At 34.3% G+C, this 23171-nt stretch overlaps 3 protein-coding genes across 3 annotated transcripts; 1 reads left to right on the top strand and 2 right to left on the bottom strand.

The window, feature by feature from the left end:
• Positions 1-5967: 5967 nt before the first annotated feature.
• LOC109244974 (probable WRKY transcription factor 40) lies at positions 5968-8958 on the top strand. The gene is made up of 5 exons (XM_019412151.1): positions 5968-6225; positions 6324-6386; positions 6862-7218; positions 7405-7521; positions 8040-8958. The coding sequence occupies exons 1-5, from the start codon at positions 6151-6153 to the stop codon at positions 8502-8504; spliced, it is 1077 nt and encodes a 358-aa protein (XP_019267696.1). The 5' UTR covers positions 5968-6150; the 3' UTR covers positions 8505-8958.
• A 394-nt stretch (positions 8959-9352) lies between these two features.
• Positions 9353-12787, bottom strand: LOC109244975 (phosphatidyl-N-methylethanolamine N-methyltransferase). Its single transcript, XM_019412152.1, has 2 exons — positions 12414-12787; positions 9353-9885 (listed from the first exon to the last, which is right to left on the bottom strand). Exons 1-2 carry the CDS (start codon positions 12656-12658, stop codon positions 9636-9638), a joined length of 495 nt encoding a protein of 164 aa, XP_019267697.1. The 5' UTR covers positions 12659-12787; the 3' UTR covers positions 9353-9635.
• Positions 12788-16651: 3864 nt separating this feature from the next.
• Positions 16652-23048, bottom strand: LOC109244973 (protein LOW PSII ACCUMULATION 3, chloroplastic). Its single transcript, XM_019412150.1, has 13 exons — positions 22679-23048; positions 21527-21557; positions 21270-21362; positions 21116-21178; positions 20703-20814; positions 19256-19341; positions 18633-18691; positions 18408-18510; positions 18247-18307; positions 17635-17673; positions 17356-17438; positions 17199-17279; positions 16652-17038 (listed from the first exon to the last, which is right to left on the bottom strand). Exons 1-13 carry the CDS (start codon positions 22987-22989, stop codon positions 16979-16981), a joined length of 1182 nt encoding a protein of 393 aa, XP_019267695.1. The 5' UTR covers positions 22990-23048; the 3' UTR covers positions 16652-16978.
• Between the last annotated feature and the right edge of the window lie 123 nt (positions 23049-23171).

Raw genomic sequence — 23171 nt, 5'->3', positions numbered from 1 at the left:
TTGTTATTTAAATTTTATTGTATCGTATCGTTAAATTCATTGTCACGTAACGATGAAAAGTGTCACTTTATGAAACGACGGATTTAGTGTAGTGGCGTTGTTTCCTTATCTTTTTTCTCTCATCTTGCCCTTTTGGATTGGTGTGGTGGCGTTGTTTTCCTTGCCCTTTTTCTCTCATCTTGCCCTTTTGGATTTGGTGTGGTGGCGTCATTCCTTGCCTTTTTTCTCTCATCTTGTCCTTTCTTATTACTCATTAAATAACATATTTGATCCTTTACCTTATTTTTTATATAATAATTATACTCCGTATCCTATCTTTTCTTAGTAATGTTTCAAGTTTATTCTTCATATTGTTGGTGTGTGACATCATGAAACGACGACGAAAGATGTAGTCTATCCAAATATTATATTCATCAAACAATATAATATACAATAAAATGCAGTACAATACAATACGATATATTATGAAACAACATATAGTAATAATCCAAACAAGCTAGAAGTGTAGCAGTAGTTTTTAGATGAGAAATTCAACACAATTAAACGCAGTTTATTAAATGAATATTAAGCAGAATATTGTTTTTAAAGCAATAAAGTACTATTTTAAGACTTTATTTCATCTTGTACTACAATTGCTGCTACTGTTTCGAGTCTCCTCCGTAGTACTTCTACTACAAAACTTTACCGTCCAAAAAGTAATTAAAGTTGATGTGAACATATTATATTATCTAGGATAGAAACAATCCATGAATCTCGAAAAATATTAACACATGTAGAAAATAAAAATTCCATATGTAATGTACGTAAAAGACCTGATTATAGTCGAGGTTCAATGAACCCACACCAACTTATATTAGTGGGCTAAAATTTAAGGTCCTGATTGGTCATGGGAGGTCTCGGTCCATGGTTAAAGTACTTAAAAGTCTTCGTCTAGAGTTGGTTAACTTTGACTTTCTTATTGTACCTTTCTTCTCTTTATTAATTACTCCCTTGGTCTCATATTAACTGTCGCGGTTACTAAAAATAATTATCTCAAATTATTTGTTATTTTAGAATAAGATAAAGTGATAATCTTTCTTATTTTTTACCCTTAGTAATAATTGTTCTTGAAGATGGAGATAACACATAAATAAAATAAATATTCAATAAAGAAAGATTATATTTTAAGATATAAATAAGGATAGAATAGTCCAATTCATTTTTTAATTAATATTTCTTAAGAAACGTGTAAAAGAGAAACACGAGATATAATATAAGACGGAGAGAATATTAGTTAAATAAATCGAAACGATTATCAAAAGCTTTTGGATTAGTGTCAAGGTAATTGAGGAAATTGGATCACCGTCATTGGTCGTCTTGACTTCAGATTATGATGCATTATTAATTACTACCGTTCAACTGTTTTTCCTTTTAATTTTTCAGTTCACATTTGATAATATTTTATTTTTTATACATATAGTTTATTTGAGTTTTTGTTTTAAATTCGAGTTCAATGTCAACTCTTAGGTAGTATATATTGACTGAAGTACATTTTTCTAAAATTTTATTTTGGGACAACCGAAAGTAGGCTTGAGATAGATAGATTGCTAGTATTTTAATAATACAAGTTTGAAGGTTGAGTTTACGATTCAACAATTTTTTCCTTGTTGACTCTTGAACGTTACGCTATTTTTTATTCTTTCTTTCTTCTTCTTCCTCAAACCTTTTTATTTATTTAATTATATTTTTCCTTACAATTAAGACAATGGGAAATGAACAAACATTTGGAGCGCTCCGACTCCTTTAATTAGTTTATTTCTATTGCACTTATATCTTAATTAAATCTACAAGTACAACTATACTACATTACTACTCTACTTCTATATATATACTAGCGTTGTTTGCCCGTGCTTGCGCACGGACCCAACAATTTAGATTAAATTGTAGTTTTTTAGGGTAGAAATTGTATGAAATGTCAAATGCAATGTGATTCAAGTAAACTTAACTATTGGAGCACGCCAAGGTTGGTGTTCAATGATCGACGTAGAATTAATGTCTTTTAAAGAAATTATTATAGCAACTTGTTCCTGTACCGGGAAAAAACAGTTCAATATTTTTTTAATTTCATTTGTTCATTTTACGTGAAACTTTTTTTCTTAGTCTTTCCCAAAAAGATAACACATTTTTATTGCTCTTTTAGCATGTTTATAAAGGAAAAAATGGTTAAATATTTCTGCTACCTTTGTTTCATTATATATGACATTCTTTCATTTTTACTCTTCTAGAAACAAGAGCGGCAACTTTTATATTTGAAAATTCTTTAATTTTAAACTTTTTAGTTTACTTTTAATGACATGCTCTTATAACCATAAAAATATTATAGCATGTATATGACCCAAGTTCTAAGAGTACCGTTAGTATGTGTAAAATGTCCTCTTTTCTTGCTGAAGCTTCACGATCCATTCAAATATCATTATATAAAATAAAACCGAGGAGTAATACGAAATATTTCTTAGTAGTTAATCCTACAAAAATATTCAAAACTTGAAGAAAATGAATTTTGAACTTCAATTTATATTCAAACAAATGTATGAAGAGAATATTTATCTCCCTTATTTAACTGGAGTTTCTATAACGTACATTATTAATAGAGAAGAAAGAGATTTCTTAATACCGATCACACAAAATTATTCAAAACTTGAAGAAAATCAAATTTAAACTTTAAATTTTCTAACGCTTATCTTTCTTATTTAACTGGTTTATTGATTTGTGTATTATTTATTCAACAAATTTCAAGAATTGCAAACTAAATTCACCATATTAGTGAATTGATTTAACAACCTTTTCCGGAGCAGCATATGCAAATATTGCTTAAACCTATTTCTCCATGAACCAATTAGTAACAGAGCTAATCTATATCTATAATTAACAATGACCTTAGAGAAACGCACGCAGTGAAATGCAAATTCATTTACTTTTTCTTGTTTTAACGGAAACTTATTTTGATGAAATTTACTCTTTGGTAAATCTATTCAAATAGAAGAGCTAGATTTTTGAAATGATAAATTTTAGTAGGCCCTGTTGGTATGACAGCCAGCAAATGCAGTAAAATAAGGTGGGGCCACTGATTCAGCAAACTACCCACACGTGCTCGCGGAACTTGTGTAGCTGTTTGGGCCTTTAAAATGGCTCAGAAGTTCCCTTTATTTACCAAAACTATGTGATGGCATTTAGTGCAATAATATGCAAAAGCAATGGCAAATATGTTACCGGTGAAGCAGGGATGTCGACGAAGAGGAACCTGCTTCACCTGTTTCTACGGCTCTTCTTATATAGGAGAATATATATATGAGTAAATTCCACTTTACCTCCTTAACCTTTTAGCATAAGGAAACAATACCCCCTTCACCTTTTGAATGGGAAAGGGAACCTCCTTTGACCCAAAAGCCAACCAACGAAATGAAAAGATGGTCACCAGAATTTACAAAATGATATAACAATCCTTGTTTGGAGAGAAAACTAGTGTCATCACGTCTTAACCAATTTAATTGCTTTTTTTAGTTAATGTCATGATAATAACTATCAACCTACAAATATGAATAATACAATAGGCATGTAATCCGATGTTAATAGATTGGACAAAGGAAAAAGATCAAATATCAAAAGTAACTTACATTAAGTTGTATCTCGCAAGTAACCTTTATTCTTCATTATTCAACAATTATGGCTAATAACAATTTGAGCTAAGCTTGTTTGATGCCAATATCAAAGCATATGAAAAAAACAAAGTCGAATTCTCCTTTTTATGGTGCGCGCAGAGTTATCTGTAGCAAAGTAATTAACGAGAAGAACTGGATGACTGTATATATTTATTTCTATGTTTTGGATTGTCTTGGATTTTTAAATAGTTGGCCTGTATATAACTTTTAACTTTGGCTACTTTTGACTCTATGTATATATCTATCCCGTTGTATATTCTACNGCAGCACCATGACTTAAATCTATTTTCGTCAACTTTTATTAGTTGGCACAAAAGAATTTGGAACGTCATTGGAGCCAGATGCTCGCATATTGAGGATAACAAGATCCACAAAATAAAATGAAATATACTATATGTATTTGAATCAGTTTAATAACAACCAAATTAAGTAATTAAGTTTCTTAAAGTTGATTTAGTTATCTTAAAAGCTGGTTGAATTTTTCGGTGATAGTTTTCTCATTATGCTTGTTAATTCTTTAGTTAAAGGGGGCTCTCTTTCCCATTCAAGAGGTGAGGGGGATATTATTTCCCAGCACTAAAAGGTTAAGGGGGTAAGGTGGAATTGACTCTATCTCTCTCTCTCTCTCTCTCTCTCTCTCTATATATATATATATATATATATATATATATATATATTTTAAAAACATATTCAGATCGTCTACAACATATACGAGATAAGGAATTGACAAGGAAATGTTTCCTATAATAGCAACTAATTAATAAGGAAAAACTGTTTTTGCTGCTAGCAAAAAGTATTTCTCCGTCTTGGCCAAACAATTTAAATCTTTTAAAAATACTTTTTTGGAGGAAAAAGTAATTTTGACCTCCCAGAAGCTCGGCCAAACATGCTCTTAATCTCCCATACTTGACTAGTGAAATAAAAAAAGACTTTGTCACGTGCTATACATTGAAATTTTTTTGGAGTCCTAATCTCAAGGTTCTTAATTAATTGAATTCCAAACATTTTGTCGGAGTCAACTGCATAATTTCGATGCAATCTGAATCTAGAAAATGAAGTTATACAATTTCAACTTTTGTTGTTTTGGAAATTTTCAAACAATATAGCTTTCCTAATCATCTTCTAGTTACAAGCATCTATTTTCTTGATTTAGTATAATAATTTTAGATATGAAATAGGATGAAATTGATTAATTCGCAAGAAACAGATGATTGTCTTATTACTTGCAGACTAAGTAAGAAGATTTCGGACTTCCCATTTTCAAATAAAAAAACATGAATTATTTTGTTCAAATATGTTAGAATTAAGTATTGGACCTATCTGTTTATATTTACCTAGTTCTATCAGTTTCTGCCAATAGAAAATACTAAGATAATATCCTTTCCTCCAATACTGACGTGGAATACACATAGAGACCCGCGTGTTGGACACCTAAATTGGTGAGCTGTGTGCGCGTATTTTTTAATGCACTTTAATAGCTAATTCTAATCCAATATCCGGATCGAGGTGGCAAGCGGATGGGTCGGATCGGATAGTATATTGGCAGATTGAAAATAGATAAATTATTCGATTTAACCCGTATTTAATACGGACAAAAAATGGTTTAACCAACGAATAATATGGCTTCTTGAGTATGATTATTTTTGAGAGTATTCCTAGTCTTCCAAATTTGATAAACCCGTAATTTGAATTTTTACAAATATAAAAAGTTAAATCAATTGGTTCTTCATTTGCTATCCAAATATGAGTCTTATTTATATTTGATCTATTTTTAAAAAAATTCATTATTTAGCCCCTTTTTAGTAAATAATACGAATGAATAATTATTTTTTTTAAAAAAATCTATTTTACCATCACTATTCAAGATTTCTGCTCTTTCAGAATTCTGCACAGGGGAAATAATAAAAGATAGAGATAACATGGAAAATGTTTGTAAACACGTACTTGCATCAAATATAAATAATGCACTTTCCTATGGTGCTGACGTACCAAATGATATAATACGAGCAAGTAGGTTGGCAAATTGGTCAAAACAAGACTCAATATTCAACCTGTATTATATGTATATATCCAAAATCTAGCACCCTTTTAATTTTTCTTTTCTTTTATCCATATATACATGTTTCTTTCTAGTTTCCTTAGGGTTGGCTTGACCTTGACTAGTGTAAAGAAAGTCAAAATATTATGGGCCGACATGAGGCAATTTAACTTACTTTATTGAATATACATGTCCTACTGAACCAACCACTTGTGTTACTAATACAAATTTTACAACTATAAGTAAGCTGTTTAGAAAAAGAAAGAATGAAAAGATCCTATATTTCTCTCTTGATTTTCTCCTCACCTTCCTACAACTTGGTCAATTCCTAGTATTGTATTTAAGCCTCTATTTTCATTGTGCTATCATCAGATTTGAAAAGAATTGTTACTTACAACTGAAGAAATTAAAGCAATGGAATTCACAAGTTTGGTTGATACTTCCTTGGATTTGAGTTTTAGACCTCTTCCAGGTCTTGATAAAATGGCGGTATGTGGAGATTTTTGGACTCTATGCCTTAACCCTAATGAATATATGCTTTTGTGATTGTATTTTGCTTAATATAGATGTTCTTTTTTTGCTTTCAGAAACAAGAAGTTCAGAGTAATTTCACTGGATTGAGCAGAGACAATATGCTGGTGAAAGATGAGGTTTGTATTTCTTCTTGTTCTTCTTCAGTTGTTTGGAATATATAAGTGGGGGTGGCAAACGGGTAGTTCGGGTCGGATATGGGCGGGTCGAAAGCGGGTAATATAAAAACGGATAAATTATCCGATCCGAACCATATTTAATATGGATAAAAAACGTGTTAACCTGTAGATAATATAGATGATTTCTTGAATATGATCACTTGTGGGAGAATTCCGAGTCTTCCAAACTTGAGGAAACACTGAGGAAACACCTGAAAGTTAAACGCATTGGTTGTCCATTTTCTATGTGGATAATATGGTTCTTATCCATATTTGACACGTTTTTAAAAAGTTCATTATCCAACATATTTTTTAATGAATAGTACGAGTGAATAACTGTTTTCTTTTAACCATTTTGCCATCACTATATATAACTATGAAGATTGGCTTTTTATGAGTTTCTTAATTTGTTTTATTTTGTATTGTGTTCATTCAGGCAGGTGATTTGTTAGAGGAACTAAACAGAGTGAGCAGTGAAAACAAGAAACTAACAGAGATGCTAACAGTTGTGTGTGAAAATTACAATGCATTAAGAAACCAATTAATGGAGTATATGAACAACCAGAATAATGGTGTAGTAGATGATAGTGCTGGATCAAGGAAAAGAAAAGCTGAAAATATCTCCAATCCCAACAACAACAACAAAAACAACAACTTGGATATTGTTTGTGGACGTTCATCAGAAAGCAGCTCAAGTGATGAAGAGTCTTGTTGCAAAAAACCAAGAGAAGAAGACATAAAAACTAAGGTTTCTGTCGTTTCTATGAAGACAGAAGCATCTGATACCTCTCTTGTAAGTCCATATATACACTTGTCTTAGTTAAAGAAGAGTACTCTTCAGACAATATTCTATGTGAGAAGTGAAAATACTTGAATTCGCCATCTTGAAATGTGTAATCATCTCACCTAAAAGCTTAAACTGACCTAATTATGTCTTCCGCACTCAACTTCTAATGAGGTAAAGCTAACATATTTGCAGATTGTAAAGGATGGTTATCAGTGGAGGAAATATGGTCAGAAAGTAACTAGAGACAATCCTTCTCCAAGAGCTTACTTCAGGTGCTCTTTTGCTCCTGGCTGCCCCGTCAAGAAAAAGGTAATATACTCCAAAGATCAAGTGGGGTCTGGGGAGGGTAGAGAGGCTGTTTCCGATAGACCATCGGCTCAAGCATGAGGAGAACATGAATGTACTTAATCAGGACGCCTAATATGTTCTCGGTATCCAGTAACCGAAAAGAGTCAATTAGGGGTAATGTAACATGTAAAACAATGAAGCAAAAATGAGCTCACTATATGGTTTTAGTATGCAACCCTGATTTCATTCTTCTTCACAGCTAAAGATAGTATAAAGCCCCTTTACACTGTTTGGTCATCATATAATCGTCCATGAAAAAATGAGATTAGTTACATTGATAATAAGACAGGTTTCTTGCTACAACAGACTAGAAACACAAATAGTGTTGAAGTTCTTTACATCGTTAGTGTAGATAAGTTAAATCCTACTACTATTTCACAATTCTACTATTATTGTGGCTAGATATGTTAGTGAATTGTACAAAAGATGGTGACCACTTCTATAGTTGTTCTAACAACGAGCTGTGCGGCATTTGACAGGTGCAAAGAAGCATAGAAGATCAGTCAATTGTGGTGGCAACATATGAAGGAGAACATAACCATCCAATACACCCTTCAAAACCAGAGGCAGCTGCTGCTGCTGCTGCCAGTACTACTTCCGCCGGCAGCCGTTTAAATGTGAGAACTATTGGGGGTACCACTGCTTCAGTCCCTTGCTCTACCACTCTCAATCCCTCAGGACCAACCATTACTCTCGATCTTACTGAATCTAAAACAGTAGCAAAAGGCGATATCATGAAGATGAGTAGCAGTATTAGTCCTACTGGTGGCAATAGCCATAGAACAACAGAAGCTGATCAATATCATGATAGGCCAGAGCTTCAACAGTTCTTGATAGAGCAAATGGCTTCTTCATTGACTAAAGATCCAAGTTTCAAAGCAGCACTTGCTGCCGCCATTTCAGGAAAAATTCTCCAACATAATAATCAGACAAGTAGATGGTAAACAAAAGTCCTGCACACCAGTCAAAATTGCTATTTATGGATAGGCTAGACAATTGTTCAATGTTTTCCAACTTAAGACTCATTTGGAAAGTTCAGGAAAAAGAAAAGAAACAAGTTGTTCATTGTTCAATGTAGATACAGAAAAACTGTAGCTTTCGAGACGCAAAGTTGGACTTGAAAGTGCACGTGAGAATGGGATCTTACCATAGGCTAATTTTCAACAGCTGCCATATTGGGTCCTGCCTATGGACCAAACTTGCTCCGAATTTTTGCTAGATTGAGACTGCATGGTCCTTAACATTGGACAATACTGAAATGCGATTAAGAAATATTCAATTTGATTTCCTTCTGGATGCTCAGCTATTTGTCTCTGAGTTCAACTTCTGTACATTGACATTGCATTATTCTGTTACAACATCAAGTTACATTAATAAACAAGCATGATTATATCCAAATTGACTAACTATAAGCTTCTTGTTCACAAAACCCCGTATGTATATGTCAAAGGACCCAGCCTCATTGATTATCTGCACCATAAAAAGGAGAAGAATGCAATGAAATCAAAGTCATCTTCAAGTCCACAAGCTACTTGAGAGTTCAATTATTTTCTTTTGTTTTTTCTCTCTTCTTCCAGTAAACGCAGACTTTTAAAACTCAAGCAATTGGCCACTCAAAATACCCATCTTTGATACCCTATATTCCCTTTTCAATCACAATCATACAATAATCTGCAGTTCCTCACCTCCACACACTGGAGGCTTTTACTTTGAAAATTGCACTAACTGCTGACAGATCATTCAATTTTCTCTGTCAAGAGATGGCATACAGTGTTCTCAAGATTTTCACAAAAAAAAAAAAAGAAGGGGAAATTGATCTTTATTGCCTAGAAAGTTTTATTATCCTAAAAGACATGGCGTATGGCCAAAATTATGTTGGCTGATTCAAAATCTCAAACAAAAAGAAAAAGAAACATAAAGCATCATTCAAAATACTGCTAATATGGTTAAGAAAAAGGAATCAAGAACTCAATAAACCCCTAATACAAGAACTTTATAAAAAAAGACAGACTCCTCAGGAATGCAGAAGCAAGTGCACCAGGTCCTTAAAGTTGGCAGCTGTATCGTCTATACACTCAAGAGAGTGGCTTTGCACGAGTAGTTGGATCTTCCTTGGATTCTACTTGTATCATAAACACATAGCCCAGCACCCATAAGAAAATATACAAGAAAGGAACCCAAGAGAGGCAAGCTAGCAGACTCAAAATGCTGCCCACGTACTGAGGATCTCTTATTACTCCAAAAGGAAACTCTGTTACCCAGGGGATAGTCTTCCCAAAGCGTACACCATAATAAGTGCCTGATTCTCCCAACAGTTGGTATACCCTGCAGTTTTACAAATTATTACACCCATGAAACCAGAAAGTGTAAAGAACTAAATGCAAAACCTGGACAACCAATTGGAGTGCACGTCTAACATAGCAGTCACTCCTGATAAGATGGAACCAAAATATATCAAAGGCTCACTTAAGGCGCGCTTAAGCCCTAAAGCTCAGAAAAGCTAAAGGAGGGCGCTTCGCCTCACTTAAGCTGCGCTTCAGTGTGGCAAGGCACTAAGGCGTGGGCCTCAATGCCCATGAGTTCTATCTTGAACTGAGCGGTACTAAACAACAAATATTACAGCAAATAAGTGTACTAGTTGCTGAGGCAAACATTAGGAGAGAATTTGTCTCCTTTTTCTTGAATTGCATATGTATTTTTATTTGTTTCCTCAACTGCGCCTTTTTTTTTACTAAAGCCCGCACTTTTGTTGCGCTTTGCGCTTAAAGCCCCGGTCGACTTGGAGCGCTTATTAGACTTTTTCGCTTTTGACAACACTGACTTCATTAAAGATATGGATTGTTATGTCCAAAATAACCAGGTAATAAATTGTCAGCAGAATATCTAAAGCGATATCTGGTGCCCTGTCAGATCTTTATCTGAAGCTTACCATTGGAATGGAAACTCTCCGATGATTGTTATCAATGTAGTTTAAACATGTTCATCTCTATCAATAATCACCCCAGACCCCACTAGTGGGATTTCACTGGGTCGTTGTTGTTGTTGTTGTCATCTCTATCGGTAATATGTTTCTAAATTAAACTCAACTAAAGGAGAATTGATTCTTATAATCCCTTTCTTCTTTGATAAATGATTTCAATTATCTTTCCCTAGGTATTAGACTATTTTAAGCCTTTCAAACTCCATTTCTTTGGACTTCAATATTTCGATCAATGCTTGTCTAAAGGTACTTTAAATGTATGATCAAAATAAACCTATACTCAACACTTACGTTTTAAGTTAGGTAGTGAACATCATACTCATTACTCTTCTATGAGCCAAAATAATCTACATATTAAATAAGATTGGTCGGAAGTCTAGTCAGAGCTACATACCCAAAGCTTAATCTATATCCCATTCCAAGTAGACTTCATCAAATTACCCTTGATTTATATAGTCTTCCGGAACAAAACTTCCATTCATATTTATTAACTGCCAACTAATATTTTCTAAATTTCTAATATCACTCTAAAACTTATCAAATTGACTAGTAAAGTCAACCTACCTACTGAGATGGGAGGTAAAGAGCATCAGTAACCCAATAATGGACCCAAATCATTAAAACCTCCCCAATATCTCCAGAGACATTAGCTAACATATAGTCTGGTCGTCATGTCAAACAGCAATCGTGTCATAGATTCACTAATGCCTTTGCCCGACGTTGCAGGCTGAGCATCTACAGCTCTTAGATATTCCACACCGAGCTGATTACAATCCCTGTGTGCTATTTGGTTTCAGTTGGAGGGTTTCATTTGAACCTATAAATTATCCATCAGTACTTTTGCATCTGACATGTAGAGGTATAACATGTAGACAATCGTGATTGCATGTCCAATTTGGACTACCCGATAGTATCTTCTAAAACTTAATCAGCTGATTTGACCAGGCTGAGCGGGATTAATGAGATTTGTAAAATTTAAGCAATCTGAGATGACGCTGGCACATCAATCTTCTGAATTGATTGAACAAACCTCTTCTCCTATACAATACGATTGCTTATAAACTGACAGAGAAATGCACATAAACCTCTAAAAAAACCACATCTGACACTGAGGCAATGTGCATTAATACAGCATGTAGTTCTCCTTGTACAACTATGTACTAGTTCTTTATCAAATTTCCAATACGGCAGCTTTGTGCTTTGCATACATTGAAAATCCACGACGACAATAAAACAAGTCTTTCGGAGGTTTATATGATTCCACTGAATAGGAGAACCATGTCATAAATGCTTCCCCTCAGTGAAGAATGATTAAACCGGCTCCAGTGAATTGAAGACAAGGGGAGGGGAGGCAATCCCTTTCCTCCACGCATAAAAATTTCTAACAATTGACAAAATCCTAGCTATCTCATTTGTCAATCAAAGCATCGAAAAAACTACATGTCAAGTTCAAGCTAACTGGTGTCGGCCATATCAGTCTTTGATATTTAGCCCTAAAATCTATGGATAATGGGCCCACTCCTCTACCATTTCTCCACTTACACACTTGGTTCACTAGCTTGTATTCGAATCGAACTCGTGTGATCTGCTACACATTCCACACTATACTTTTTTGTCATTGAATCAAAGCCCTGGAGACAATCAATCCTTTGTTTCTATTCAGCTTGTTTAGGCCAATAACATTCAAATCCTAGATTTGTCATTTTTCATTTAGTTTCAAGAATTTAATTTTTAGCAAACAGCACTAGACCAAAGCATATAATTTACAAACTGACACAATCTTCGTTGAAAGAACAACAAATATAGAAAGAAAGAAGAACAATTACGTATATGTAGAAAAGGGTCAAGGGTATTGAAGCTTGAGGAAACCGACCTGAAATTAAGGAACTGGCCAAAAATGAAGAGGGGCCAAAAATAAAGTGGAGGCGGGCATGAAAATGTGGAAACTGAGAAGAGGGAGATGAACTGTAACAATTTTATAAAGTGAGAGAGCATAGCCATTATTTTGCAAGGGTCACGTCCTCTGCCGCACAGATCGACCCATGTTTGAGGATTTGTCCAGAGAAAGTAGTAGAATGGAAATGGTGATATCACTCCTATGCATGCCCATAACCCCATTTCTTGTTTCTGTTTTTGTTCCTTCTCTGTGTGGTAGAAAAGTGTCACTGTACTAATATTGCTTTGTTCCCTTTTTGGAATCTATACTCGGAAGTCCCAAAACAGAAAGTTTCCGACCTCCAGTCTATGTTGTCTGCAGAATATTCGAATAGGTTTTGGGCCGATTTGTGGATTCTGTGTGAGCCTGTGTTGGGGAAAAATTGGGCTTGCAAATAGCCTGGTACTATTGGGCCAAATGGTCGATAAGGATTAGTTACCTCTCCTATAGCAAAGGTTGATACCTTATTTATTTTAAATAAGGGATGTTTACATTCCTATGCCACATATGAAACCTTATTACCCTCAATGTTTAAGGTTTGATTTAATTACACTTAGTATACCAAATTACCAATCATATACCATACTTAATTAAAAGTCTAATTAATTGGCAGTTTTTACTCCTTAATTAAAGGTATCCATATATATCCCACGTTTCTCTATCCCCCTAATTCCTAAGACCTGCGCCCTTTTTCCCCTCATCTTTCTTCCTCTTCTCCATTCCTTCTTCTTCTCAAAAAATATAGAGATGGAAATTGCAATTTTGTTACGTATGTTAATCAAGTTCTGATAATCTTTAACCAACTCAATAGCTCAAGTAATAACTTTTTCATCTTCTTCAGCCATGTCTTCAAGACTACAAGGATTAAGAACTTCAACTAAGCAGTCCCACAGCTTAGGAAGCTTTTCAAACAAAGATCCACCCAATTTTTCACATAAGTACTTCAAGGCAAGTTCAGATCCACGTCTACTGATGAAGCCCTCAACCTTTAAACGATCTTCGCCAGAGGAGAGCATATGAACTTTCGATTTGTGTCTATTACTGCTGCTAACCAATCAATCCCCTCCCCCTTCTTCTGACTTTGATTCAAAGATTCAACTTTTAAAGACTAAGCTTCAGCCTGAAACCTTAAATTGATTTGTATTTTTTTTTTTTTTGTAGAAATTTTGTAGGTGAAGAGAAAATTTTGTAGTCAACATTTTTTTTCAACATAAATTGTAGTTTAATTGTAGTATAAATATAGTAATTTTGTAGATACTCTTAAAAACAATACTGCTTTATACATACTTAAACTGATTTGTAGTTTATTTGTAGATAAATGTAGGAATTTTATAGATATTAACATAAAATCAGACTTTCATAGAATTTGTAACATAACAATTTTAATCAGCTCCCCCTAATTCCTAAGACCAGCGCCGTTTTCCCCCTCCCATTTCTTCCTCTTCTCCATTCCTTCTTCTTCTCAAAAAATACAGAGATGAGACCCATTTTTTATAATCAGATTTTTCCCATTCAATTTGTAGCATGATTGGGATTTTGGACATGATTGAGTGTTGTTGCTGAGGTATTGTTCTATATTTTATTATTTTTTTGATTTGTGGATTGAGAAAAAAAAAGAAGATGAAGAACAGAGTATCGGCAGTATTGGTTTCTACAATTTGACTTGATTTTGTTGAATAACTGGTCGCCTTTTTTATGTCTGGATTGAGGAAGAAACTCGACGAACTGATTTCTACAATTTGATTTCAGTTTGTTGAAGCTTTTCGTCTTTTTATTTTGAATTACGAAAAAATTCGGGAGAGATCAGATAAAGGATTTGCGTTCAAATTTGAACTGAAGGTCGCTAAATCAATTAGGATATTCTTTTCCTGATTTTTAGCGCGCCATATTAGAAAGATTCAGCTACTATTAATTACTAATTAATGAATGGTATAAAAATTATAGAAAAACAGTGCACAGGCCGGGTAATTTACAAAATATGCACATTTTTGGTAATAAGGTTTCATATATGGTATAGGAAGGAAAAAATCCCTTTAAATAAATACCCTTTTAAAAAATTATATTCCATAGCTACCTTTTGATTTTTTATAGCCAAATATCTATTTATGGTTACCTCCTACCCTTAAGCCATAAAATAAGCTTTGTATTATTTTTCTCTCTCCACTCAAATTTCTCTTATCCCTAACCAAAAGCTTCAGCCGAGGACCCCTAAAAAAGCTGCCCACCCCCAATCTCTCACCCACCAGCAGCCCCATCTCGTTCTCATTCTCTTCAATGGAGGATAGATCTCCTCCTTGAGAGAGCAGCAGCCGTCCTTCCCATTCCCCTTCTCCAAGAACGCCCAACACTCCACCCCTCACAAACCTGATCATCCGCCCACCTTCCTAAGAGAGGATCATCATCCTTGAATTCCAAAAAGAATGCTGATAGCAGCCCACTCCATTAACAACCTCCATTCGCCACCCCAAGAAAAGGGAACGAACAGCAGCTGCAAAAAAAGAGGAACGAAAGAAAACAGAGCATCAACACAAGTGAAAATACAAAGATGAAGAAACATAGTCGAAGTCGCCGTTGATACTGATGATGCTTCAACCTCACCGCCGCCGTCGAGACCGTGGACTGCTGACGGTGGCTCCGGTGGCTTCAATTGTAAAGAATAGGTTTTTTGAAGCGCACGTGAGGGTATTATGGTAACAGGAACAGTGGCGTTTCAAGTTAGAATCGCGGCCCTCTCGACGAGACGACATTAGGGTTGTTCTTGAACGAAGACGAGGAGTTTGGGGCTGAGCAACTTGAATTTTCTGTTAATATATTTTAATGTATTTCAATGTATGTCGATGTATTTTCATCTATTTCATTGTATTCATTGTCTTCTTTTTCATTGTATTTCAATGTATCTCGCTGTATTCCATGTATTTTATTGTATTCACTGTCTCGTTGTATTCCATGAATGTATTCATATATTTTTTTAATTAATATAATTTATGTATTCAGATGTATATATATATTTAAATTGTTCTGTTTTTGTTGTATTTTTCCGTTGAGAATCTTTTTTATAAGTGGAAATACAAATTTTGTGTGTTATAATTGAGTTTGTTGAGTTATATTAGGAGTCTATTATGTTAATTGATATGAAATGTATTGTATAAAAAAGGTTTGATGGCCATCTAGATCTAATATGTATTTTTTCCTCTATGCAAAAATGCTATAATTACTCGATGAACACCTAATGGAATGAGGAGATTGCAAATATCAGCTAAAAAGGAAAATTAATTTTATATATATTAGGTATACCATACTATATAATAGAGTACAATGTAAAATTGGTTTCTGATGGAATAACAGTGAAAATGGATTAGAATGTTAGCCAATCGTGTTGGAGGTTTTTAGGTTAGAAATTTTGTTACCACTAATATAGGAAATCTCCTTAGTTTTAGCTTTTTATTATAGGGATAATCTTGATTGTGGTATAAATGGAATAACATGCAAAAAAGTTAGTTGCACAATTTGTAATATCTAAATTAGTTGTAGCTTATATGATTAACTCTTATAGGTCTTGTATTTATGAAAGTTCCCCTTAAAATAGGGTAGAAATGACATCAAGTAGCCACCCTAAAGGGCTGCTATTTAGGAATTAGCCAGTGTGTCCAGAATTTTAGCTTTTCAGTTTAATTTTTCATGAAAAAAATGTTCTGACTAGTCCTGAAGTTAAATTTTTTAGTTTAAAATTTCAGGACAAAATAAATGCCGGTTAATATCTAAATAGCTTTCGTGAGAATGGCTAATTTGAGCACTTGCCCCCTAAAATAAGGGATAGTTAATGTCGTCTTAAAATAAGGGGTTGTTTGGTTTAGATATAAGTTTTGTAGAAATTAGTAATGCAAAAATTATAATATAAGGATTGTAATGTAATAATTAGCAATGCAAGGATTGTAATACATCGAATAGTAATACATAAATTTGAATGTCGGGATTAAAATATATTTTTATTTACTTATTATTAAATTAGTTGTTTAATACATGAGGTTTTTTGGGGGGACATTTTAGTTGTTTCAATCCATGTAATACTAATCTCGATGTTCTTATTCTCCCGTATAAAATAATACATAGATTTCTTATCGGCAACAAGGATGACAACCAAACAATATATTATAATGCTGAATTTTATGCAAGCATCAACACAAATAACCAAACACTGAATTAATGCTAGATTTTTACATCTCTCGCTCGTCACTCTCAATAAATCACTAATTCGGATTACAGTAATACATGACAAAGTTTAATCTTATAGAGATATGCTTTAGAGCAAGGAGAATTCAAGGACTTGTCACTTCTTTAAAAGACAGCCTTCTTTTTAGTGGAAATATACAAGTAAATACAAAGAACATCTCTCTGAAGGAAATGCTGGATCAACAAATCTGGAATATTAGTAGCTTGTTCGTCCACCACCCGAATTTTATGTTTTAACTCTCCACCCGCCATCTTCTCTGGTAATCTTCTGTTCAGCTACGCCATGCAGAGGACGCTTCTAAATCAACATCTTCTTCCCACCAAGTTGCAGTCTGCAGCAAGACATTCAACCAGGCATTCAAACAGATTCTCAAATCTATTGTGTAATTTTACTAATAATCTTCGGATAAGCAACGAGAAGTTTATTTGAGTAATGGGAGAAAACACAAATAAACACAAAAACTATGAAAGGTGAAGTTACTATAAAGAGACCTTGTAGCCTCTTCTGAGAAATTCAAGTGAGCTTCCTTTCTCCTCTTGCAGTCCGAGGACTCTCAATAGTTCTTCCTTGGTCTGCCATAACACGTAATGAGCAACTTATTTACCATAAAAGTTAATTAAGAAGCACTAGGAACAGATGTATAGTTACTTCGCCAAGAGTGAAGCGAGTTGCACTCTCTGCCACACAGACAAAAGAACCATCTGTCTGTTTCAGCATCACCTGCCAAGGCCCTGCAAAATTTAAAACAAAGCTAAAGGTTGTTGGTATTTCCGTGTTGGTGCAGAGACACCACATGCACAACCTTAAAGTGAGCTGCAGGTGCTGTTCTTTTATCTTTTGTTTATTTGTTTGTTTTGCAAGGTGATGTTAGTATTGCTATTTAACATATTCTCTGTTTACCAACTAAAAGATGGAGCAAGTCAATACCCTGAAATCTGAATGATGAGTGATTAGCAGATATATTACCTGTACGTCAGCCTGAATATTAGACAACAACATTGATGATTATAATATGAAACAAAAATGCTGGAAATCTTTTACTCTGACCCGATGCTAATTATCTCATTTCAAATATCTTAATTTCATATACAGCAATTGAATTTTCTATAAAAGGAAACTATTCTTGATTTTGTAGAGTTTCACAAATAACTATAACAGGCAAAGAGTTTACATTTGACAGTATGTCGTCCTAATGTTCACAAACAAAGACAAGAATTTGAATAAGGGGTTTCATTTTCTTCTCTCATATCACTTTCAAGTGAGAAAACAGCTCCTAGGATCAGATTTGATTTTACACTCATAATATGTCCTGGACAACAGCAACCTTGCAAGGGTCGTAAATATTTACAAGTATCGTCTTATATCTTATTGTTCTACTGGAGTAAACACCAGAAAATAATCTGCACTCATGTTTTGATATCAGAAAGAAGGATATATAATTGAGAAACAAGAAGAGAAGTTGATAAAAAATAGGGAAATGATGAAATAGAAGTAACAGAATCCCTAAATAAGCGTATAACCAGATGAACGAAATCTTACCAGGATATTGACGGAAGAGAGCTCCACTGTAGTTCACAATATAAGGTGCCACTGCAACTGTCTTCCATTAGAAAAAAAAAAAGAAAAAGAAATTATTCATACGGAATTACAACGTGGACAAAAGACAGACGAAGATAAAACCAAGATTACAAACTTGTCACCTTTGAGTACTCTCTTGTTCGAATATAGAAAACTGGGGTGAATTGAGAAAGAAATTGGTAATGCAATTCCTTGGGTGGAAAGCCAAAAATACCCAGGTCAGCGCTGCAATTTTGAATAAACTTATTGGTTAATCATACAATTGGGGGGGGGGGGGGGGGGGGGTAGAACTAAAAAAATATTAATCAGAAAGATATCCATCAAAGGCAGGGATCACTGTTTAATACCGCAAGGTGTCAAGCTCTAGATTGAAAAGGAGGCTAGGGGTTGACATAGCAATTTTTTCCTGCACAGTGCCAATGCAATAGATGTCAATATCATCAACCCTTGAATAAATGGATAAAAGAAATATTTATTTAAATATACAATAAAATAGATAAATAAAGTAAAAAGTAAATACTAAGGTCACGATAATAATAAGCTATAGTACGTGGAAGAGCAAACCATGTACCAGACAGTTCACGTTACTTCTAGAAAAAAATTAAACTTATGAAAATCAAAGGGATAGGACTCCCAGAAAAAGCTTCATGCAAGGCACTTCTAAATGACAGTTGTGTCTTTTTCACCATCTCGAAGTTGCTTCTTCATTTACTTTCTTTTCTTTATCTTTTCCTATCCAGGGGAAGTGGTGAGAATAATGTAGTCAGAACACTATCCAGGAGAATCACCAGCAAACTTGGCTGATGACACAAAAGTTTGATAGAATTTCACCCAAAGAACAAGTGACACTTGTAAGTAAGGATGACGACACATTGATACACTAGTGAGCTTGATTTTTACTGGAGATTTCTTGCAAATATGGAAGTGAAAAATAAGCTGATTTTGAATTTCTAATACCAACAGATCTTACCACATACTTCTCAATGTACGCAAGGTCACGAGTGCTGCAGTTGATAAATATATAAAGTGTAGGGGGCTTGTCAGACTTCCAACGACCTGAGCCAATAAAGATGCATGAAGCTTTAAGGTACAGTAGACATAGCATAAGCAAAAATTTGATGATCATTGCAAGAACCCGGAACCAAGCTGTTCCTTTGAGTAACTAGGCCCTTGTAAATCCTGGAGGTTTAGGTGTTAGTAAAAGAAGAGTTAAAGAAACCATCAATTTCCTTTAAAAGCTTCAAGAAAATCAGAATGAATGTAATAAAAAGATAGCTAGACCCATTAAACCAGGGGCGGCTCAAGTATATGTGGGGCCTAAAGCCAAAGTTTAATATGAGGCCTAAATTTTTAAAAGAAAGTTATAAGATATGTTTTTATTTGAAGTTTATTCTTCAAGCTTTTTGAGATACAAAGTTATTAATAATCTTTCTCATAATCGATTTTCTCTAATAATTCCTTTTCAATTGATAATATAGCCAGCTCATTTAATCTCTTTTGAGATATTGTTGATCTTAGATAAAAATTTATAGAGCAATAGAATTATAGAACTATTGGAAACTTAAAAGTATTGTTGAACACAAAAAAAAGACAGAAAATGCATAGGGGTTTCTGAAATATGAAGAGATTGGGGAGAAAGATTGACTTGGACAAATTAAGAAAGGAAGAGTAAATTTTTTACACGTTATCTAATGAAGGAGAAAGAAGTGAAAAATTAAAATATTGTGAAAACTATTCATTTACCCATTTTTAAGTAAGCCAAATTATTACTTTTTTATATATCTAAAGAGCTTTCTTTTCTTTTATATTAAAAACTCTACTTTTATATTAAAAGTACTAAATATTTTTTTAAAATACCTATAAACTTATTATTTTTAAAAAATGGGGCCCCCCAAATTTGGGGGCCTAAGGCATAAGCCTTACCACTCATAGCAGTAGAGCCGGCCTTGCATTAAACCTAAGGGTTTAAATGCTTTCAATGACAAAAACAAACTGTATGATGAAATATCGCCGAAGGAGAAAAAACTCCAGCTGATTTTGAGGCAGGATAGAATAGCATCAACACAAGATGCATGTATGTACTCATGTTGTTGATGTTCTTGAGCTCTTTTCGTGTTAAATGCACCACGGAAACCTAACATTTGCAGGATTTCTAATTTATATCATAAAGACTTAAAAGCCTTAAGCACCAAACAAGATTCAAAAGACTGTTTCCTATCAGCTTTTCTTTGAAGGACAAAACAGGATTTCATCACCCTTTCCCTCTCCCTTCTCCCCTCTCCCCTCCCAGAAAAGAACAAGAAAGAAAGCTTATGTGGATACCGTAATGGATTTAGTGAGAACTGGCTATTGAACAACAGTGGCTAAGTTGATGATCGAGTTGGAATCATAAGAACAGTTAAATATGTGCAATTAACCTTCATTATCATCGTCAAAATCGAAGTCCAGTGTATTCCTTACAGATCTGAAGAATGAGGTCACAGCGCCACCAGGAATATCATCCAAGGACCCAATGGTAATACCATCTATCTGAAAGAGTTAAAGAAGGCATGATCAGATTTCAATGATATTTTTGAGACACTACAGTATGAACTGCAACTCCAAAGTGCAAAAAGAAGAAGATGAATTGACTCCATGTCATAAACAGCTAAAAAGGTTTTTCAATATTTAATCATTCACCTCTAGTTCAGGAAGGGTTTAGATGACGCAAAACCTACTACACTGATGAAAGCAGCTGACTTACACACGAAGGTGTTCCCTACTAGAACTAAATGCTATATTTCACAGTATCAGAAATGAAAATTGAAATCGGCAACGAGTTATTCAGTACCGAGTCAAGAGCTGCTTTGAAAAGCTCGGAGGCCCTACGCTTTTCAGGTTTGTCAGGAAACACCTACAAATTGAGGGATCTTGTCAGATCTGCTTCTGTGCATTCGAGTGAATTATAACTTCTGCACAAAAAGAATGACGAAGTTTCTTCTCACCACACAAGCTCTAGTTTCCATCTTTTCCTGAAGCTTCTGAACAACAGCTAGTACAAGTTGGATATTGGCATCACTGAACTCATCCGAAGATCCCTTCACATTTTCAGGAATTTGAAAGTCGAGTCATTGCATGGTTGCATAGCAAGTCATATGCAAAATATGAAAGATCACAATCATCCAGAAAAACAGAATGACTTCTGACAACAATATGTCATTAGCACAGAACTAATTTAAATCTAAGACAGTTAACTTGATACCTTATAAGAAGAAATGCTGGTGGGCAAGGGCCTGAAAATGTGAACCAATTGAGAGTTGAAACAAACAGGAAAAGTTGTCAGGACAGAAGAAATGACAAGTTTATTATTGAAAGATTAAGCATGTACTCAAAAAGGGTATTATTCCTATCGAACTTCATGAACATATTTACAATTCAAAGGCAAAATATAATGTACTGCTGACACCAGCTTAAAAAGTCCTTGAAGTGTCCTGATTTGGAAAATGACCTGAATTGAAGTTTGGTAAAAAAGTGTTCATTTTATATGATGAAGATATTCAGTAATACAATGCGGATTTGTCCAGATGCAGGACATAACAAAATTTCCAATACAATGAATACAGCTGAAAATTGTTGAGAAAAATATATTTAACTTTAACACCCTAAGTCATCATTCTAATATCTGATAGGCTGGAACTAATTTTAAAATCGAGACATATTAGACTAACATAAATATCCATCAATTTAGCTTACAACGCCTGAATTTTTAGCGTTAAAATCAGCTTTGAAACAATTAGTCCATGAAAAAAAAATCTGTCCATGTATAAACACTTCACTTCCTTTTACCTTTTGTCAGTTTTTATGACAGCAAGCATACTCATCAGTTGGAAAAGAGTTATTAAGTAAACAACAACCAGGAATTGCAACAGAATTTAGATCACCTAATCATATGCACAAGAATGTGTTAAATACCTAATCCAGAAATAGAGATTTCTAGACGAATGTCCTTATGTTGGGACACCTACCTCGTTGAGGAAAGGTGTGATTTTGGGTCTTTTGTTCCACATAAAAGCAAGCAATTATATTGGTATATAAAGGTAAAATAAGCTGATTTTCTACTGCTCTGACAGTGATTTCGATTCAAAAGATTTCAACTTTGTTCCATTCGGGTGATTTAGACTCGGAATAATTTGAATTATGCAGCTCATTACATGCTATTAATTCGCTTCAATCCCAAACTAGTTAGAGCTGATATGAACCCCCAATATCCATTCCATTCCGTTCTAATATTCAATAATTTGTCTTTTATTACAAATTATGGAAGGTTCTAGAAAGTAACTAGAAGAAAATTATCAAACAGCTATAGCACAAAGTAAAGAGACAATTAATTAGAGGGAAGAGTTAGGAGAATTACGGGAAGTCAATTTCGAGTCGGGTCTTTCCATCATTAAGTGCAAAAGCGAGAGAATTGGCGGCATCAGAAACAAGGACTTGGTATGATTTAGGCTTGTAAACACTGACGCCGAGCTTTGGGTCAGCTTCTTTCTTGACGCATTGAATTCCCTCCTTGAAGCTGGGGAGTACTGATCTTGCAGAAGAGTGGAGGAGTGGGCGAATAGGGAAATGGGAAAAGGAAAAAGAAAAAGAGATTAAGGGATGAGATGAGCGAGCACGAGGAAGCGTAGAGGAAGAAGGGAGGGTCTGTAAAGCCGTGGTTACGGCCATGACTATGGTTGGTTGATTGGCTGGTGTTGTTGGACAGATAGTGGAGGGAAATATAACGAACCATTGGATTTGGTGATAAGGTGTTTTTATTTGGAAAAAACTTTATTCAACTCAAAAATTAAACTCTAGAAATGGAGTGCTATTTAATAAATTCCAAAAAAGAAAAAGAGAAGTTATTTAAA

This window comes from Nicotiana attenuata, unplaced genomic scaffold (assembly GCF_001879085.1).
Source record: "Nicotiana attenuata strain UT unplaced genomic scaffold, NIATTr2, whole genome shotgun sequence".
NCBI classification, from domain to species: Eukaryota; Viridiplantae; Streptophyta; class Magnoliopsida; order Solanales; family Solanaceae; genus Nicotiana; species Nicotiana attenuata.
This window is presented reverse-complemented; position numbering and strand designations above follow the sequence as displayed.

Bases quoted from the DNA above. Each gene is read 5' to 3' on its own strand.
- LOC109244974 (XM_019412151.1), top strand. From the start codon at position 6,151: ATGGAATTCACAAGTTTGGTTGATACTTCCTTGGATTTGAGTTTTAGA. The intron at 6,226-6,323 runs GTATGTGGAGAT...TTTTGCTTTCAG, and splicing joins CAGGTCTTGATAAAATGGCG to AAACAAGAAGTTCAGAGTAA. The intron at 7,522-8,039 runs GTAATATACTCC...GGCATTTGACAG, and splicing joins GCTGCCCCGTCAAGAAAAAG to GTGCAAAGAAGCATAGAAGA.
- LOC109244975 (XM_019412152.1), bottom strand. From the start codon at position 12,658: ATGGGGTTATGGGCATGCATAGGAGTGATATCACCATTTCCATTCTAC. The intron at 9,886-12,413 runs GTCGGTTTCCTC...GTAAAACTGCAG, and splicing joins GGCCAGTTCCTTAATTTCAG to GGTATACCAACTGTTGGGAG.
- LOC109244973 (XM_019412150.1), bottom strand. From the start codon at position 22,989: ATGGCCGTAACCACGGCTTTACAGACCCTCCCTTCTTCCTCTACGCTT. The intron at 21,179-21,269 runs GTGAGAAGAAAC...CTCAATTTGTAG, and splicing joins TGGAAACTAGAGCTTGTGTG to GTGTTTCCTGACAAACCTGA. The intron at 17,439-17,634 runs GTATTGACTTGC...TAAATTTTGCAG, and splicing joins CTCATCATTCAGATTTCAGG to GGCCTTGGCAGGTGATGCTG.